At 42.1% G+C, this 20,270-nt stretch overlaps 2 protein-coding genes across 4 annotated transcripts; one reads left to right on the top strand and one right to left on the bottom strand.

Moving 5' to 3' along the window:
* Positions 1–1,516: 1,516 nt before the first annotated feature.
* On the bottom strand, positions 1,517–13,703 carry NSL1 (NSL1 component of MIS12 kinetochore complex). Of its 2 annotated transcripts, none has more exons than XM_009472966.2 (6): positions 13,395–13,703; positions 13,054–13,138; positions 9,145–9,275; positions 6,528–6,582; positions 3,670–3,737; positions 1,517–3,060 (listed from the first exon to the last, which is right to left on the bottom strand). In XM_009472966.2, the coding sequence occupies exons 1-6, from the start codon at positions 13,701–13,703 to the stop codon at positions 2,782–2,784; spliced, it is 927 nt and encodes a 308-aa protein (XP_009471241.2). In that variant the 3' UTR covers positions 1,517–2,781. The 2 variants fall into 2 exon arrangements, with proteins under 2 accessions (XP_009471241.2, XP_087631866.1); XM_087775740.1 differs by having other exon boundaries at positions 13,512–13,703.
* TATDN3 (TatD DNase domain containing 3) lies at positions 13,663–18,842 on the top strand. Of its 2 annotated transcripts, none has more exons than XM_087775742.1 (10): positions 13,663–13,761; positions 13,845–13,877; positions 13,975–14,048; positions 14,246–14,330; positions 14,984–15,046; positions 16,108–16,217; positions 16,614–16,669; positions 16,880–16,992; positions 18,194–18,271; positions 18,628–18,842. In XM_087775742.1, exons 1-10 carry the CDS (start codon positions 13,702–13,704, stop codon positions 18,769–18,771), a joined length of 816 nt encoding a protein of 271 aa, XP_087631868.1. In that variant the 5' UTR covers positions 13,663–13,701; the 3' UTR covers positions 18,772–18,842. The 2 variants fall into 2 exon arrangements, with proteins under 2 accessions (XP_087631868.1, XP_087631867.1); XM_087775741.1 differs by having other exon boundaries at positions 18,191–18,271.
* The last annotated feature ends 1,428 nt before the right edge of the window (positions 18,843–20,270 follow it).

The following is a 20,270-nucleotide window of genomic DNA, read 5'->3' as shown; positions in this document are numbered from 1 at the left end:
AAGAATTCTGGAAGAGGAGCTTCCCTGCGCGCTGTTTGTAATCCCCTTTGTTCAGAAACTACGCACAGCAAAAGCATGTGTGGATACTGCTCCGATTTGCAAGTTTTTCTTGGGTAGGGATGGCCCACCCTCACGAGGGATAAGCACATCGCTGACGGTACATGCTAACGAACAGCGGGATGTTCCATCTCACCCGAAAAGCCAAGGAATTCAAACTTGCTTTGCAAATGTTCCCAAGCATCCATCACCACTGAGCTCTCCTGTAACATTCAAAGGCTATATAAAGAAAAACTACCAGACATTTCCTGATGCAATACCAATTCGCCCCAAGTTAAAAATAAGAAGTTTGGATGTTGTGACATTTCAGTAGAAGCTCGATTAGACACTTGTCTTGCACAACACTGCTGATTTCCATGAAAAGTTAACTAAGGACAAAAGGCTACTGGAAAGGGAAAACATGAAGTACTTTACATATTTCTGCCAGTGGGAAGAACAGATCCCAGGCACAGCCAGTCGCAGATATCACTTGCTGTAGAAATCTCTAATAATCATTTGAAAAACAGCTGAACATTCAAGCGTTGAGTTTAGCTCACCACACAACTTGCATTTAAAGACGGGTCCTCAGACACCTTCCATTGCCGCTCAGCCAAAAGTAGCCATCAGAGATTTATAAACTCAGTTTGTATGCTGCACTTGGAATCTTGATTGTTTTCTTTATCCTGCTTTACACTATTTATTTGGCCACCCTTTCCAGGTGCACTTGTTTTCTTTTTCCACCCAGCTGCGGTTGAAACAAGGGCCACGGAACAAGGCCCAACTGCCCTAGCTCAGGGCATCCATTCCCACTTCCTTCAAATCCTGCGCAGACCAACTATCCTGCCATCTCTTAACACTAACACGCGCTGTAGGGTGAATTTATTAATTCGCTTATTAAGTCTTAATCCACAGTGCTCTCCCTTCTTATTTCTTAAGGCATTTGTCCTACACCTTGGCCTACTTTGATGGGACCTTTTCAAAGAGATGTGCCTGTTCCAAGCTATCTTCTGTACTTGCCTATCATTATTCACAGAGAGTAGCAGGGAATCTTCCTATTAACATAGAAAATGTTCAAATATTGTATTGGTAGCCATGAAAAATCTTGCAGGGCTCATCTTAGCGTAGGAACACTCAGATTAAAGAATATCTGTGGATCTTGGTGAAGAAAACCGGGGTAGAGATTATCAACGCAGCACGGAGCATGCATACTCAAAGCAGCTAGAATAGCAAGTCGCTGTGTGAAAAACCGTCCCAGTCACATGTTCCACAGCTTCGCAGCTCCGGTCCCTCTCACATCCTGTCCTCTCTTACATTAGATGCTTTGTAGCCCTGAGATTAATAACAGTTGTAAGTTCAAAGGCAGTAAATGGAACTACTTCAGTTACTCTAGCCAAAATTTAACACAGATGTCTTCTGAAGTACACTCACTGTTCAGTCACCATCTATTCCAGGATTAGAACTGACACCGTTATATGAAACATTGATCTTAATTGATTTAATTTACTTTGTATAAAAACACACGTTTGTATATACAAGAGCAACAGGAAGCAAATATTTACATATGATTAAATATACAAAGACTCAGTACAGATGCTCACCTTTACAAAATAAATGATGCTAAAATCTGTCACACGTTTTCTTGAAACTTTTCAGTCTCTTAGACATTAAGTTGGACCTATCTTCTTACCACAGTACATTTCATTAATAAAGCTTTTAAGAAAACCCTCCGTTTACTGTGTGAGAAACACAGTACGTATTAGACATGAGTATTACTGCAAGCACATGCAATCATAAACCAGAAAAAGTTATGAATGGTTAAGGCACAATGCTCAATTTAGTACTACTGTGCAATCGTCTAGGTGCTAATGTGTAAAGAAAAAAAAAAAGTAAGCTAGCTCAACCTAATACCATTTACTGGTAGCCTATACCGATCTTTAAAGTTTAGTCAAACATCACAAATGCATACATGACCCAAGTCAAGATCCTGTAATGTGTAGAAATATTGTCCAGGAAACCCCCAGACTGCCTAATTGGATTACATGAAATGAAATGTCAGATGGTAAGATGTGGATGGCTGAATTCTTGTTCAGAAGAGCACACTGCAAGTAAATACATACAACTACTAAAAATCCAAGTTTAAACAAACGGGACCATAAATAATCCCAGCTGATCTAAATTCAGGGAAGGTGGAATAGCAGGGACCAATGTCACATTTGTGTGTGGATTTTCTAAAAACTGTAACATCATATCCAATCTGGTGTTTTCAATATGCTCCAGTGTGAATTTCTTTTTAATTTATTTATTAAAAAAACAGCCACTCGGCTCAGTAATAAATGAAGGTGCATTAGGAGAACTTAGACATTCTCCAACCTCTTTAGAGACATGCTTAATGTAAATGAGCACTTAGTGGTTTACTAAAAGACTGCCCACGTACATAAAGCACGTGCACAAACTCTGAGAAGCACGAAGACTCAAGCTAAATGCTGTAATAAAAGAGCAAAAAATGAGCATTAATTGGCAAATATACTCGCTGGATATCGGATGCTACTGGTACACGTAGGCTTTCATATATCATCAGCGTGACAGTAAAAATAGAAATATAGAGGAGTTCAAAGACTAAATAAGTAAGGAAGGTCCCATGTATAGCACTGAATTAGAGGGGAGACGAAGTTTTAAGAAAAAAGACCAAGCACACCGAACAGGAGTACAACTGAGATCCCAATCTGAAAATACTAAATGGGAAATTCATGCGCTGAGAGTGATCTTCCTCCGTCGAAGTGGGTAGCGTCTTCTTTCTGGTGAATCTGCAGCTTTTTTTCTTTTTAGCAAAACATAAGGATTTTTACTGGTATCAGCATCTGTTGGTGTGACTTCTCCTGGTGATACAAGATTCTGGACATCATTTTCCTCCTTCGCCTTGCAACCAGCAAAGACTTCTTGCCGCAGCTTGCAGAGTTCCAAGGTCGGTTGCCAAGTTAACGCTTGGGAAAAACCTTCTGCTCTTTCTATTAGCGCTAGGAGAGACTGCAAAAACAAACCCAAGTACCTCAAGTTACAAGGGACAAGTAATGGTTACAATGACCGAAATATGTTAATTAGATTCTGACAGGTATGAAAGCTTCCGTGCCTGCAGAGATGATCCTTAGGATGGCAGGTGGAGGTTGGGAACTCAGAGCTACTGGCCTAACAGCGACAAGGGTCTGCACTCAGAAGCCATGCAAAGAGTATGCCAAGTTTAAATATTCCTTCATTACATCTCTACGCTGAGTAAGTACCACAGGAACACCACGCTTCATGTCTAAGCTGGTACTGAAGTAATAAATGTCACGTGCTATATGAAGTTGTACAGGTCTTCAAAAGATGTTTTATTTTTCAGATGCTGCAGGTTCTAAAAATCTCCGTAAAAAATACTTCCTATAGCCACGGGGTAATCTTCCTTACTACCATGTGAGGGGGAGTGCTTTACAGATACAACCTCAGGAGTCCAAACCTAAGATGTACTTGCTTCAAAAGTACACACGCAGGCTTTTTTTGTACAAAACTATAACCAAGATGAGTCAGAACTCCTGTTTTGTGACATTTTATCAGATCAAGAAAAGAAAAAAATATCCTCTTGGAGCACAGAGATCTCACCTTCATTGCTCCACTGATCTCTTTGGATGCCATTTCTGTCACCTGCTTCAGATCTGCGATGTAAGCATCTACAGAAAAACATAAAGCCCAAATAAACTTCTGAAACATAACTCCCTGCCCCCAATACTTGCTACCGACTTCTTAGAAATCAGACAGAAAAGCAGTAGAGTCCCTGTATAGAACTTAAACCTACAACACATCCCTTTGGTTATAGCATTGAGGATGACAGCTTGTATGTTTTATCTATTACTATCTTACTACTACTACTCTTTATCACTCAAAACGTAGTACTCTCTTGCAGTCTCAACTATAGCAAGCCACAAAGTTCTTCACTAGAAAACCTACTGCTTATACAAAACATGAGACACAAAGACAGTATTTGACATAAAGGAAGAGAACAGTTATAAAGAAAAAAAAATATCTGTTTCCAAACCTTTCAAGCTCATATTACATTTGATAAAAACGCACGAAAGGAGGAGAATAAACACAACTGTGCAGAAAAAATTAGACGAAGGAAACCCATTTTAAGGGGAGGAAAAAAGTAATTTTACAGCTCCAACAAGTCAGTGTTTACAATAAAGGCTACATTTTTCTCCTGGCTTAACTTACCAAGCATTAACACCAAGAATAAAAAAGAACCAAGCACAAACAACATGAACCGCATTAATTCTGCTGGGTTAATAAGAAAAGAAAGAAAAAGAAGCTTTCAGGAGCACTGAAGCAGGCAGCAGGTGCAGAATACTGGGGGAAAATGGCATACCATATTGCTACTGCAATCAAATAGATCATCAATACAATATATATTTCTGACGATTGATTTACAAGCAATAATAATTCTTTACTCAAGAGTTCAACTCTAAGTTATTGTAGAACTGTTTTGCATGTTCTCCACTATTATTCTGTTTGCAACGCTATGCCATCAACAAAAACTTAAAATCAGCAGATAAGCAAGCGTGCTCCTGGGAACTAAGCAGCCTCACCTTCACTACCATTATTTTTCTGTAGGGTTTCACCAGTGCCTGCAGCAGGATACAACGTCAGGTGGTGCACACACCCCTAAACCCTTTCAGGGTTAAGCACAGCATTCTGCTTTGAAGTCAATCTCATTAGTGCTACTGAAGATAATTTAAGTCAATTACTGTATTCTAGCACAGGGTGACAGTGATCCCCTGCTGAAACGTAGTGAGCAGCAAGAGACGATATTTTCTTAAATTGTCTGTCTGCATGCCCAATGTGCTGATCGGACAGGGTTTAGGAACACATAATCCATGTATGAACACGGATGCTAAAATGCACCATCATTCAGAGTCTGGAAGGAAAAACAGTCTGGCAGCAGCCTCTTTAAACACAGCACAGAGGCTTATGAATGGACATTCTCTAAAAGAAGGATATGTCCATAATGAAGCATTCTTACAGTAGAATATTGGGATTAGAAGACTGGTGACCCTATAAAATGGCAAGGAAGGAGTTAAGTAAAAGTAAAAATAATTACTTGGATTATTCCAGTTATACAGAAAGACTGACACACAGCTAAATGAAATTTGCCTGCAGGAGTTCAGCTTGACATGGACAGCATTATATTCCTCAGAGTTCAAGGCTTTCCAAAACATAGGGAAATGAAAAAAGGAAACGAAAGGTATTGAGTAATCTAAACATTTTTGGTTTCTGGCCACTGTACTTGCTAAACTGGGATACATAAACTTCCCAAAGACTACATAATACTAAAATTCAGCACAAACTCTATGCTATCTTGGCTAGGACTTTGCTGTTACCAAACCTAAAAAGGCAATACCATAGTGCAAGCTGTTACTAACTTCCAAGAAGTAGTTAATTCACATCAGAAAAGCATAGATCCGGCAACTAGAAACCAAAAGAAACTCAGATATGAAGTGACGCTCTTTACTGCTCCTGTTAGCTGCTTTGCTGCACAGGCCGGCATTTCTGGAAGCAAGGTCTCCTGTTTACAAAGAGGAAACGATGCCTAGAGTGAAGTCAGATCAGCAGGGTGAGAACCAGAAGATTAAGCTCAGCTTCTCAAACTTTAACACCAGTGCTTGTTACACCAGCTTCACACCACGTGCAGTAATCCGTAGTGAGGGTTCTGCTTTTCAACTTAGAAGAGCATTGGTAAATTCTGTCATTTTTCAATACCTAAAAATAGGCAAGACAAAACTTTCAATTTCTTAAGGCCAGCCTCAAAAAAGCTCATCCCAATCACCAACTGCAAAATACACCACCTTGTTCCAAGGAGTTTGTATAAGCGATCTTTCAAAAGCATGTAGCAAACTTATGACGTTGTTTGCAGTTTTGTTTCTTTATCAACCCTTACAAATGACACAGGCAGGATAAAATTTCATGCCTACTTTGCAAGTTAGGAGAGTCAACACTGCCTTCACTGAGTACTACACAACTGCTTTCAATTCCCTGAAGAAACTGACTGACTGGGAAGAGAGACTGAAGCATTTCTAGTATTCATGTAAAAGGAACACAAGAACAGTCAAAGTATAATGTCAGCGATCCATCTAGTTCCCCATCTGGCCTCCACCAGTGGTGAAGGAAAGAAGTAAGAAAACCTACTGAGGGTAGCTCTGTGACAATTTCTACCCGATACCCACACAGCGGCCAGCTTTTGCCTTTAAGTACAGTGCCCAACAGCAGACAGCACTTAAGAGAAATGGGTACAACAAACTGATGCAGCAATACATTCAGTTACGACAAACTTCTAGCTATTTTAGTTAATTATTTAAACAGTCAATAATTTTAAACAAGTTTAAAGAAAGCTTCTTAAGCATTTACAGCTAGCCTGTAAGATAGGCAGTATTTCCTCAGTACAGTTGCGCTCCCCGCGAAATCTTTACCTTGAGAAGGCTGTGATCTTATCTCTTCTGGTGTTACAAAAGGCTGGTAGAGTTTCTGCGTATTCGAAAAAAGAAAAATTCTGAAATACCCTCTTGGTTTAATAGATGTCTAATGTACACATAGCAGTCAGAACAATGGCAAGAGGCTAATACAAGGAGACGGTGGTGGAATTATTTAGATAAAGAATGTATTAGAGGTACAGTTTATAGACACTCAGTTACTGGAAATAGTGTTCTGGTTAACACAGTTAAGTTCACTGCAAACACATCTCCAAAATCTGCTTTAGTTTGCAGAATTTTAATTATTACAGCATGAGAACTAAACTGAAATCCAGGCATTTTGGAAGAAGCGTTGCCACCTGCTGCACAACTGAGGAAAAAGAGCTCCTCTGGCTTCTAAGGAGCCATTCACAAAAACAGTATGCTTTCACAGAGGAGCAAACTTGAATAAAGGGTACATTAAGACAAAAAGCTAAGAAAAAGAAAACTATTTAAATGACTACATTCTAGCCCTGCAACTACTTATGCATGAATAAGAACACTCTCCTTCACAATCCAGGCTCTCCGTCTCCTTGGGTCTACCGTGAGTCTTGTGACTTGACATCAGCTAATTATGACATGAAGTTAACTAATAATAAATAATGAATACAACTAATATGTAGTTATAGTAAAGGTGGAATTAGAAGTAACTACTGGGGAAGAAGGAAACAAAGCAAAGACATGGGAACGTAAGTTATATCATCTGCAAGTTAGTATTTTTCTCCACTTCAGGAGCTGTCCCTCAATCTTCTTCAACCAAAAACAACTAGGAGGAAAGTTAGTTTTTCCTCCCTGTAGTTTTACCAGAGCAAATTTTTCACAGTTCACACATCTTAGCCAGTTTACAGTAACAGCTCCAAGCAGAAGAACAAACATTGCTTGTTATCCTCAAACATAACAGAATGTATTGACTGAGAACCTACAGGATAATCTCTTGCTTTGGCAATCATAGGGAGATCACCACACTAAATAAGTGGTTCTCTCCAGATAAACTGCAGTTAATTACTGCATCTTCATAGCTGCTCTTTATGCCTCAGAAAACATGCATCACAGGAGTTGCTAGGATCAAAAAAGAACATAAAAATTCCTCAACCAAAAGCAGAGAAACCACTAGTACCTTCGCAGAAGCAGCTGAGAGGGGAAAAAAAAAAAGACACTTCATTTACAGAGATAAACTAGAAGTTTTTTTTATTTTGCTGACACCTTTAATTAAAATTATCGTCTAGTTGTGGTAGTGTAAAATTTGAAGAGGTCAGCAACAGAGAAAAGGTAGTGTGAGAGGCATTCTAAATAACTAACCCACTTTGGGACTCAGGTAGAACATAGTTTTACTTTTAGAGAAAGACTGAAAGATCTTGCTTGTTAAATCTTGGTGTTACGCAACAGCATATTTTATTTTAGTTTTTTTGTTTGTTTGTTTTACATCCTTGATACATTGACAAAACAGAGAGATCACAAAAGACAATATATGTTAGAAAACATCTCAGATGTAAGACAAATATATACCCATGCACTTTTACTTACTGTAAATCATCTATGCCTAGCTAACCTAGAGAGTTACTTACTTTTGTCAGTTTTAGTCCTCAGAAATGCAATGCAGGCTCTTAAAGAATTCTCTAAAAAAAAATCCCTGTCTTCTGTAGTATAGAATCATAGAATAGCTGAGGTTGGGAAGGGCCTCTAAAGAAGGTCTAGTCCAACCCCCTACAGAAAGCAGGGCCAACTAGAGTAGGTTGCTCAGGGCTTCATCCAGGCAGGTTTTGAATATCTCCAAGCATGGAGATGCCACAGTCTCGCTGGGCAACCTGTGCCAGTGTTTGACCACCCTCACAGTCCTTTTTTATTTTTATTTAAATGGTTAAATGGAATTTCCTGCATTTCCATTTGTGCCCATTGCCTCTTATCCTTCTTTTTTCCGTATAGAAAATTGACTCCTAATTAATCAGCAGATAAGCAAAAGGCAGGCCTAATGTAACTGCAGGGAAGAAATTTAGCAACCAAGGACATGACCGGGTTGTTTAATGCCAGTAATCACTTTACACTCAGTGTCAAAAAACCCACAGAAATTACTGCACCTATTCATTAATCCACATTACTTTTTTTTTTTCCTTTTATTTACTGCAAGTACTTACTCAATGTAGTCATTAGCTCAACAAAAGTGCTTAGGAAAACACAGACATCTTTTTAAAAGTCATATACTGCACATGATAATATCTGTATGTATCATAACATTTAGTAGTTCAACCAGCCTTCAGCCAAGGATTTCAGAAACCCGGATTTGACAAGATAAATAGGTGTACACTGGCTTGCAAATCATGAGTCATCACGTTGAAGCAATCTGCTTAAGTAACTTGCTGAACTGTGCCACAGGCCCAATTCACTCATAGTCACATCACTTTGTAGTAACCCACATTTTACTGAAGAACAAATACAAAGAAACAATTTCATTATATGAAAAAGAATCAAAAGCAACTATGGGAAGGAGCCTAACGGTCAACAGTTGATGATTTATTTCTAAGTTACATGTGGTCAGCAGCTACTATACGCAAAGGTTTTCTGAAAATCTTAGGTTACTCACCAACATCTCTTGCTCTGCTTTCATGGTTTGGATAGCATGCATCAGTATCTTTCTAGGCCACTGCTTACGCTTTGTTGTTGTCCCTACTATTAGTTCATCAAATTGATCTTCAAGAATTTTGATGTTGGAACCTAAAAATGACAAACACACAAAGTTATTGTAGGAATTCTACAATTCTTTTTTTTAATTTGAGACAAAGTTATAAGGAAAAAGACAGCTTTAGATCTAAAATAAGAAATCATGCATGATTATCAATGAAGATAAAGATATCTGTCTTGGATCTCCTTGTAAGGTGATATAGAAATTGGAGCACAACTTGATGTTGACCAGTTACTTTTGAAGTAAGGGAGCCAATGAGAATGGGGGAGGCAGGGAATGATCCGGGGAAAACCCAAAAACGTATTTTTCTCTACTCATTCTGAATCTATAAAGAAAATCTCACAAAGAAATGGTTATCTTTTGAGATAATTTGTTTTTCAACTGAAGAAAAGCAATGCAAGATGCAGCAAGAAAAATGGTTTATCTGTGTAATTTACAAGCATTAAACAAATGCCAACTGTCCAAACAGTAATTTGAAGCCTAACTGATTTTATATCATACAGAGCACAGATATGCAGTTTAATTTTAAAATCCATCTATGAATTTTTTACAATATACAACGCCACCTTAATGAAACACGGTTGCCAGAAATACTCTGCATCCTGAGGACTTCTGTAATTATTAGTCATATGGAGTTTGCAAAAAACCAAAACATGTCTGCTTTCAACATCTGAGGCCCGAGAGACCCACTCAATCTTATATCTTAACTGCATGTAACTGAAAGGTAGTGCATATTTCTATACTTTTCCATCTGTGCACTCCTATAATTTTTCTCCCCGGTGGAGATTTGAAACTGCTTGCTTTTTTATTTTTTTAATTTGATTTTGCAAACTCCGTAGCATTTAAATTCACTGTCCCCACTAACATCTTGAGCACAACTTGCAAGCCATGTAATGTTTTCAATCTAGTGGTAAAGACTGGATTTTGAGCACCCTCTCTTGGTCAATCTGTGCAGAATCAGGTGACTGCAAACCTCAAAAGGGCAAAATCAAGGTTTTAAGAGTTTGTGGGTTTGTTTTGTTTGTTTGCTTTAGGATCACCATGAAATCATTTAAGTATAGAGAGGAAAGACCTAAGCCACTGAAGGCACAAAATGCCAGATCACTTGGTGATCCAAACGGGATCAGAGATAGGCAAATAAGTAAATTTATGTCAAATTAAAAAGCACAATACAGTCCTTACACCTGTTTAATGCCACCTGTAGGAAGATGACAGTATCTCAGTGGGCATCAAGTTAGACTTCTACAGACAAAGGCTAACTTACTGAAAATAACAATCAACAAGACAAAGTCTTCCTGTTAAGAAAATCCTCTTATGAATTTTTTAACAAACTGGAATTAGTTAAGTGAGCCTGAATCAGTTCAGGATTTTTCATCATGAGACCAGTGCATTTTTGACTTTGTAGTCAAAGGAGTTGGAATTTTATCATTCTAGAACTACAACTGCTGAAGCTTCCTGACCAAAAAACAGTTCAAGGAGCTCTTTCTCCATAGCCAGTTCAATATATCTATATTTTCAGCTTCATGCAACTGTAAAAAGCATCAAGTTCCAGGCAAAGAACAGCTAATGCTAATACAGGTGAGCAAATGAATCACACTGAAATTTTCTTTGGACACCAGACTACCAAGAATATCCACTACTGTTATTCCAAAGACAATAATTATAAAAATATTGTACATATTACATATAAATATATAACTATATAGCAGTAATTATAAACATTTACTTAATTTGTATATGAAATAGTAGCCACAGACATACTACTAGGGTCTTTTGATAGGAAGAGATCTTGGCCAATGTCCCTAGCACAAAATCACTCAGGCTGGAAGGGCCCTCAGGAGGTCTCTCCTGACTCAAGCCTCCTGCTCACAGCAGGGTTAACACCCAGTTCAAACCAGGTTGCTCAGGACTTTCATCCAGTTGGTTCTTGGAAGCCTCCAGGGCTGGAGACTACACAAGCTCTCTGGGCAACCTTTTCCAATGCTGTTATCCTAACAGTGAATTATTACTTCCTTACATGAAGTCAGAACCTCTCCTTTTAATTTATGACCCTTGCCTATGTGCACCTCAATAAATAGCCTGGTTCCATATTCTCTGTAACCTCCTCGTAGGTACTGGGAGGCTGGCTCGTCTTCTCTGGGCTAAACAAGCCCAGTTCCTTCAGTCTCAACTCATAAGGCAAGTGCTCCAGTCCCCTGGCCGTCTTGGCAGCCTCTGATGAACTCACTCCAGTTTATCAACAATTTCCCTATACTGGGGAGTCCATAACCGAGTGCTCTAGATGTGCTCTAGTAAGTACAGAGTAAAGGCAAATACTCACTTCCTTGGATCTACTGACCACACTCCTGTTAACCCAATATACTAGGCTGGCTCAGGGTTAGCCCAACAGGACCCCCAGGCCCTTTTCATCCTGTAGCCCTGCAAGGGGTTACCCCCTCCCAGATTTAGGGCTTTGCTTTTTGTCCTTGTCGAATTTCATGAGATTCCCATAGATGCGTTCCTCCAGCCTCTTTACGTTCCCCTGAACAGGCGTGCCCTTGAGCATATTCACTGTGTGCCACCCTGGTTGATGGAAGGTGTCTTCACCCAATTTGCAGCTGACATCTCCTCCTCCAGGTCACGGATAAAGACATTAAACAGAACGGGCCCCAGAATAGGCACCTGAGGAACTCTGCTTGTAATCGGCCCTGAGCTAAACATATGAACCGTTAAACACTACCCTCTGAGCTCAATGATCCAGCCAGGATTGTCGCATACCTAGACCATAACATCCTAGCTTGGATGCTCTGGGAGACTCTGTCATTGAGTACTGGAGGAATTCCAATGGAAGAACACCAAAAGGGTTGGCATCAGGAGTACATGATGTATGGGAAGCAGCTGAGGGAGCTGGGTTTGTTCAGCCTGGAGAAGAGAAGGCTAGGGGGTAATTTAACTGCTACCCTCAGCTACCTAAAGGGTGGTTCTAGAGAGGACAGAGGCAGGCTCTTCTGAGAGGTGTGCAGCAAAAGGATGAGAGGCAACAGATACGTTACAGTAAAGGAAATTCCAATAGGCCACAGGAAAGAAAATTGTCACCATCAGGCCAGTCAAACACAGAAACTGACTGCCCAGAGAGGGCAAGAAGCCTCTGGATTTGGATCCTGTTGCTGTGTTCTAGCTTTAAAAATAGATCACCTTACCCTATTCCATTAAATGGTGTATACTCCCTTTTTTCCAATAAGAGAATCTGATGAAACAGAACATGCTCTTTCCTAACCTCCTGAATGAAAAATCTTGCTTTGAAATACCGACTTTCTAAAAGCTTGCTGCAGACTTTCCAGCAAGACAACTGCCATTAAACTAAGTTAAATCTTTATTTTTCCCATGTTAATATCAGATACTTTGGGGGTCTCTAAGCTACTTCTCTCTAGTAGTCAAGAGCAGATCCTTTAAGTTAGGTAGGCACCATACTAGTGATAGCTGGAACTTGTGCCTTGAGATCTATAAGGATCTTGTCAGAAGTGTCAAATGAACAACGGTCTTTCAGATAAAGCACTTTCCTCTTTCCTTTTCTCTTGGATGCAGGTCTCTACACGTCTTGGTTACCCTGCTGTTCGTTTACAAACACTGCTCTGCAAGAAGCGCGCTCCCGCAGTGCGGCACTTCAGCTCTTTACACGGGCACATCTGAGCTGGAGTTTGGCCTTTACCTGCTCCGTGAGCATCCTTACCGCCGCAGATCGCTGGGGGAAAAACTGCCCAATTAAAAATACGAGATGCAGAAACCAAAACAAAACTGCCCAGCAGGAGATTAATGGAAACCAACACATACCACTCTGCAGCTCAGAGTCATCCGAGGTCTCCTCCCAGGGCTGCCCATTAATGGTCACGTTCTCCCGCACCGCTGTTTCGAAGTTCTGCAAGACACGGGAGAGCTTGAGAAGCCATCCTTCAGGCACAGGTACGCAACACCTGCCGCTGGAAAGGCCCCTCCTGCCTCACCGCCCTGCCCGGGTCGGCCACCTCGGGGGAAACCCCTACATAAACCCGCTAAGCTAAGGGCTGGCGCCGTGCGGCGTCTCAGCTTTGTGCGGGTCCCCGGCAGGAGCGGGCACAAGGGCTCAGAGACGAGACCCAGTAGGGCCGGGCCTCCCCGCTCCCCCTCAGCCTCACCCAGAGCGCGTCTCCCGCGGCGGCGGGCCCGCCCGGCTGCCCCTGGGCCAGGGCCCGCACGAAGGGCGCGCAGAGCGCCATCACCTCGCCCAGGCCGCGCCGCGAGCAGCACCGCACCCGCGGGTCCCGCCGAGCGGCGGCGGCCGGGCTGAGCGGCGGCCCCGCGCCCGCCTCCCCCGGCGGCGGAGGCGGCAACAACGGCGGCGCCGGGCCGGCCGCCATTTCCCGCCTCGGACGCAGGGAAAATGCCGGCCCGGAAGCAGAACCCGCCGCCTCCCCGCCCTTTCCCCTCAGCCCCGGGCGCGGCATGGCGGCGGTGGGGGCGGTGGACTGCCACTGCCACCTCGCCGCGCCCTGCTTCCAGGCGGTGAGGCGCGGAGGGGCGGGCGGGAGTGGCGGCGGCGGCCCCGGTCGCGGCCCCGGCGCTAAGGCGGTGCGTGTCTCTTGCAGGATGTGGAGGCCGTGGTGCGGGCGGCGGAGCAGGTGAGGCGGCCGGCAGCGACCCTCTCCCCGCTCGTCCCCGGCCCCACCGCCCGGCCCGGCCCGGCCTGAGCGGGGCGGGGGTTTCTGTCTACCTCAGGCGGCGGTGACGGCGCTGGTGGTGGTGTCGGAGCAGGCGGGGGAGTTCCGGAGCGTCGTGGCGCTCTCCGAGAGGTGCGAGGCCGGCGGGGCGGCCCGGCGCCCACCCGTGTCCCGGCCGCGGGGTCCGCGCCTCGGCGGGAGCGACTGGCGGCGTGGGAGCTGGCGGGGGACGCGCTGCCCTCTTCCTTGGTCAGGCCGGCCTTTCTTTTTGACTTTCAACTCGCTTTCTGCGCAGTCTCTCGCACTACCGATGCCTATTCCCTGTCTAGATTCCCAGGGTTTGTTTTGCCGTGCCTGGGAGTTCACCCGGTTCAAGAGGTTTCGCCAGAGGAGCAGCGCAGTGTTACCTTGAAGGTAAAACGCAGGCACGTTAGATTAGCGCAGCTATAAAATACCGCTGGGACTGCTCAGGGCAGACGACGGGATGCTCTGGTCTGTCTGATTTAACTTCAGATCTGCCCAGTGATTTTTCTGCGCTTCTGTAATAGAGAGGACCCAGCGGATGAAATCCCAGGCTCTTTTAGCACATCCATTTGTCCGCGTTAGTCCTAAAGCAGAATTCTTCACTGGAGCCATCTGGCCATACTGCTGCAGTGAAACAGTTTTAAAAATCCCAAGTGAGTGCTTTGCGTACAGCGAGCAGCACGCGTGTGTGTTTGCAGATGTCCCTTTGTTAGCGTGGGAAGTGGAAGGCGACCGTTTGCGCCCTTAGCCTGAAAAACTTGGAGAGCTGTCTGCAGCCATTTAATGTTGCCAGGCTTTTTATGGGCCTTGTTTTAATTACCTCTTCTGCTCCTGGGGAAGGATAACTTGAAATGAAGGGTCATTAAGTAAAGAAGGGAGATCCTGCAGGTTTCTGAAATCTGGCTGACCGCACAACTCACAGTAATAGCAAGTACAGAATTTAAGAACAATGAAGGAAACTCTAATTTAATAATAATGCTGAGTTCACAGTCCTTCCATCTTGTAAGGGCAGTGAGGGTTGCATCTTTAGTTTGTTCTTGCAGGATCTGGATGTTGCATTGCCGCTTATAGAACTCTACAAAGATAAACTGGTGGGGATTGGAGAAGTAAGTAGAATTCCGTAAGTTCTTTAAATGTCTATGGCTTCGGCAGCATCTGTCACCAGAATTACAAAAACTTAGTGAATACTTGGTTTTGTGTATACAATAAGTATTGCTATCAGTCTGAACAAGTGCTAAGTCCAATTTGTAATTCTCTCAATGTGCTTTCCTTCATAGATTTGCCTGATTCCCTCTTTTCCTTCATTATCATTATTAGGAAATAGATGGCATTTATGCTGGTGGATTTAGTAGGAAGAATTGCATAATTATGCTATATTGTCTTATACCCAAATATCTTTGGATCTGTTCTCTGGCACAGTGAAGTGTTTAGTGACATTGTTATCCTCATTCAGATCTTTCCTGCCTTGTTCCCTGTCAAAGCTAGGCAAAGCTATGATTTCAGTACACCTCACCAACTTGTACAGTCCTTTTTTCTTGTGATCCTTCATCTCTCTGTATCCATGTGTCGTCTCCTGTCTTACATTTGTTTATAAACTAATTGAGGCTTAAAAGCTGTAGGGTAGAATCTGCCTCTTTTGTGTGTTGGTACTGGAGGGACTTATGGCTGGTTATGTTGTACTTGTACTGTATGTCAAGGACTTTAGTTGGTGTAACTATGAATAGGGCTGCTTTGACAAACTTTAAATTTTGCCTGAACATGTTTAAATCAAAAAAGTATGGAATTAATGGGCAATTTTTACTAGGGATAGGACTAAAGCTTCAGGTCAGAAATTTTACTTGTATTGGAGATCCAGATTTGAGATTTAATCTGAAATAATATTCAATAGAATGTAAAACCCCAGAAAACCAGTTACAGATTAAAATGGTAAATACACTTGTTAATACCTATCTGACCACAAATGCTTCCATAGTTGAAAAGCTTATGGTTGAGAATGGATTCCTTTCTGAGTTAAGCTACAGTCAAGCTCATTTTAATTGCAGTCTCCACTATATATATTTTGAAATGCCTTGCAGTTTTGAAGCATTTTTTGCCTTTATATATGGTGTTGTGGTTTAGTCAAGTGTTAGGTCTGTAAAATCTTTTCACTTCTCTTCTTGTACTGTAGGTTGGACTAGATTTCACTCCCAGATTTGCCAGCACGGATGAAGAGAAGGAAGGACAAAGACAGGTTTTGATCAAGCAGATTGAGTTAGCAAGAAGACTGGATTTGCCTTTGTAGGTTTTGTTCGTACTAGTAGGAGAATTTGCCAGATATCAGTAACATGTGGAAATATTTCTCAGGATTTATAGTTACTAAGAGCCTACAGAACTGTTCTTACATGGATTAAACTGGCATTAGTGTCCTGTCGGTCTCCAGTTTGAGATTTAATTATAGAATTTTCCCTATGTTTGCACTTGAATACAGTGGTCTTCTGTGTCCTGTCCTTGCTGTGTTGTTGCTATCTTCACTGTAGCTAAAATGATTCATATATATGCCTCTAGATTTTTTTCCTGATAAAAGGTGTAATACAGATTAATTATTTTCTTCCCAAGCTGCTGTTAGTTTGTTTGTGTTTACAAAAAAAAGTATTTTGCTGGATTTCCTAATGCCGGGCCTCTCCTGCTATGCAGAAATGTTCATTCCCGCTCAGCTGGAAGACCAACCATTAATCTCTTAAAGGAGCAAGGTATGTTTTTAATGCATTTTCTCCATCATGGCTTTTGTCAACAGAATTTCTTCAGTTGTGTCCTCACATCAGTTTGTGTATATGAAACTTGGGAGGAATAGTGCAGAGATTCTGTATTTGTTCTTTATGGGACTAAGGTCCCATTGGAAGCTGACATCGCAGACCTACTGTAAACACTGCTAATGATTTGGTTTGCTTCTTTTCTCTGAGGTGCTACAAAGGTGTTGCTCCACGCGTTTGATGGGAAGCCATCTGTAGCAATGGAAGGGGTGAAAGCTGGATACTTCTTCTCCATTCCTCCTTCCATTATAAGGAGTGAACAGGTAACATTTAAAGGGGTTTTCTCCTTCTCGGTGCTTGGGGATCGCAGGTAATAGCTGGCAGCTTATCACGATGGCAAACATGACTGTTTTCACTGCGCAGCTCAAGAATATGCTTGGTTTTGAGTCTGTACAGTTTGAAGTGGGACTAGCAGTACTCACATACAGTTGCTGTCACCTGACACTTCTCGACAGCAGTTTCAGTTGCTTATAGCGTCGCACATTTTTACTTTGGCTAAATTTCTACTTGGGACTTTTGCCTTAGCTAGACTTTTGGGGGGAAATTTTGGCTAAAATGGTTCAGCTCTTCCTGAGAAACAAGGGTTAAGAAAATAGGCATTTTTTTTCTCATTTTAATGTGGTTTCTGGTGAAGTCTTCTTTGGAAGCTTCTGTCACTGTATTGTTTTAGAGTAGGGACATGACACGTGGAAAAGGACTAGTTTCTGTCTCAGTGCTATGGCATTTTCTGTTCAAAAGGAAATCTGCTCACAATTGGCTAAGTTACAGACCTTTGAAAAATTGTGATTATCACAAGGTGCGCCCAGCAAAGAAGCAGCTAAATTGCTTAAAGACAGCATTGGTCAGGTTCAGCCCTTGATTTGGTGAGCCTGCTCTTTTAATTTCTACTCTGGGCTGCTGCAAGCTATGCTAACTTCTTATTTGGGGGCAGCAGTCTGTTTCCATCCTGCACCATCATCACTTTCTGTGATAAACTCAGGAAACAGAAGAAAGGAAATGGCATGATTCAAGTGGAGGGGATGTGAGGGATGGATATAGGTGGGGATGAGCTTAGGAATATGAAGAAAGGAAAGCAAACTAGGGTTGAGGGGTAAAAGCAGAGATGGGAAAACGTTACACAAATATTATACAGAAAAATAGCCAATTAAAATTGCATTGGCAACTCTAAATATAGGGTATTTTGTGCAATATAACCACATGATTTAATAAATAACAATGTATGCAGTGTTTAGAGAATAATACTTCAGCTATTTAGAAAACAGGATAATCCTAATTCGAAGGGACTTCTTGAGCAACTCCTGGTATTCTTGCTTCCATTCTGAAATTGTTGATAAAATGCAGATAATGGCACTAAAGTCTTTTGACATTGCGTTTAAATGCAGATGATATCCTCCCTTCGTACATTTTTTTCCACAGGTCTAAGTGCATAAAGCGTTTAATAGCTGTCTTATTTTCTTCAAGAAGCAGAAGCTTGTGAAACTGTTACCTCTGGAAAGTATGTGCTTGGAAACTGACTCTCCTGCTCTGGGGCCTGAAAAACAGGTAAATGGTGGAGGGGAGGGACCTCTACGTATGTATATCCAAACCCGCACCTTATGGAGGTCAGTTACTGGCATGGGAGAGTGAAGTAGTGTAAGCAGGAGTACAAAGGATGAAAGAGGTTGTCAAGTGAAAATTTTGAGATGAACAAGTCAGTGTTCCTGAGGCTGGGAAAGGAGAAGAAATCCCAGGAGTGGGCAATGGGGAAAATAAGCCAAAGAGAACAGATACATGTAATTTCTCTGGCACACATGCCACAATGTGACTGAAGTTGTGTCAGGAAGTATTGAATCTGAAACACCTGTGATCTGTAGGGATCTGTAACTTGGTCTGGGTTTTGTTTGTTTGTTTGTTTTCAGGTGAGAAATGAACCAAAAAATATTTACATTGCTGCAGACTATATTGCCAAAATTAAAGGAATTCCAGTTGAAGAAGTTATAGAAGTGACTACACAGAATGCACTGAAAGTATTCCCCAAACTTCGGAACTTTCTTCGCATGTAGATTCAGAAACTGAAATACATGATATTGCAGAAACTATTATGGTGTAATTAATAAAACCAACGTGCATCTTGTCTTGAAGTGGAGTTTTGCTGTTGGGAAGTTCAAGAAGTGAGCAGAGTGTTATATAGATGCATAGGATAAATATAGGGAATTTCTCAGACCTTTGGTATGCACCATTGTCATCTCTTGGATGTGATAAAGACAGGTTGTTCATTTGTGTCTCTCGTGTCTCTGAAGGAATACTTTGTAAAGAAGAGCACCATAGAATTGTCAGTTTAGTTTCTCAGGCTCCTTGCTCAGCTGCTCCTAGTCTCGGAGATGGCTAATGTGCGGTGCTTAATGTCCCCCTCATTCCTTAATTTCTGCTGACCGAAAGTCACGCAGCTGTGGGCCCACTCGTGACATGAAGGCTCCTGTTGGGACTCGCAGGCTGCACATCCCTTTCTGAGCCATTAAAAAAACCCAGCTGGATGGACATGCTCTGTATGTCGCGTTGAGTGGGCTCTGCGAGTGGTGCAGAAGCAACACCTCTGATTTCCTTCAAAATACAGTTGGAAGGAAATAATTCTAGCCCTTCTACTCCTTTCCTTTTCCCTTGTATACAGTAACTTAACAGTTGCTCAGATCTTGGCTATTTTGAGAAGGATTTGCTTTGATTTTTTTATATATTTATTTTAATTTTTGAATCATATTCAAAGGAAAAAGCTTGGGTTTCGTCTTATTTCAAGGACTTACTCTTCTGACTGCTCAGTATCAGGGGATACAGAATGTGAAAGGGAGACAAGCCCAGTTTTGTGAGATCTTGGAGGTACCTGTCTGCTGTGGATTCTGCTATGTTCGCCAGCGTCCTAAAAACAATTTTGTGCTCCCTCACAGCCCCAGTGTGGATGTTGGCCTGTTGAAATACTGATCAAAATTTTGCTGACTATAAGCCGGCAATGAATGAAGTGAGTTATGTGTGACGCTCTGTTGTTCTGAGGGCCGCCAGGGAAGCAGAGGCTTTGTCTCCCTCGGGGGAGTGTTGCTAGCTCAGTGAAGAAAATACGCAAGTGTTAATGTAGTCCATGACCACCTCAGGTACAGAATCATGCATCGTGCCAGCCGCTGGTGAGAGCGTTTGGCTTTAAGATTTGGGCATGTGTCTTCTATGTCTCAGGTGCCCATGTGATTTTTCAGATGAGATTCCTTCCTGTCTTCCCGGTTAGAGCATCTTCCCAGTTGCCCCTTTGCAAAATGGTTTGTAATGCCCTGTTCTGAAATCATTTGATGTCTGCCTCCTGGGGTGTAGGACTGCAAGGCAAGGGTTTGGGGTTTTTTCCTGTTTTGAGGAGGGTGCAGGTAGAGAAGGTATCAGCTCCTAGATGGGGGGGGGGGGAAAAGGGAGCAAAAGCTTGTAATGTAAGCAATACCCATCTTAAACTTTTAGTTTCCTCTACATTTTCTTCCTCAATTTCTTAAAACCACGTTGTTGGGAGGGGTTTTTTTTTCCTGTCTTTAGC

The sequence above is a fragment of the Nipponia nippon genome, unplaced genomic scaffold (assembly GCF_047370975.1).
Source record: "Nipponia nippon isolate SJK-2023a ecotype South Korea unplaced genomic scaffold, ASM4737097v1 scaffold_4, whole genome shotgun sequence".
Taxonomy (NCBI): Eukaryota; Metazoa; Chordata; class Aves; order Pelecaniformes; family Threskiornithidae; genus Nipponia; species Nipponia nippon.
Note: the sequence above shows the minus strand (reverse complement) of the source record. Positions and strands in the feature narration are given on the sequence as shown.

Bases quoted from the DNA above. Each gene is read 5' to 3' on its own strand.
- TATDN3 (XM_087775741.1), top strand. From the start codon at position 13,702: ATGGCGGCGGTGGGGGCGGTGGACTGCCACTGCCACCTCGCCGCGCCC. The intron at 16,993-18,190 runs GTAACATTTAAA...ATTTTCTTCAAG, and splicing joins CCATTATAAGGAGTGAACAG to AAGCAGAAGCTTGTGAAACT. The intron at 18,272-18,627 runs GTAAATGGTGGA...GTTTGTTTTCAG, and splicing joins CTCTGGGGCCTGAAAAACAG to GTGAGAAATGAACCAAAAAA.
- NSL1 (XM_009472966.2), bottom strand. From the start codon at position 13,703: ATGCCGCGCCCGGGGCTGAGGGGAAAGGGCGGGGAGGCGGCGGGTTCT. The intron at 13,139-13,394 runs GTGAGGCTGAGG...CGTGTCTTGCAG, and splicing joins CCGCGGGAGACGCGCTCTGG to AACTTCGAAACAGCGGTGCG. The intron at 3,061-3,669 runs GTGAGATCTCTG...TTGTTTTTGCAG, and splicing joins AGATCAGTGGAGCAATGAAG to TCTCTCCTAGCGCTAATAGA.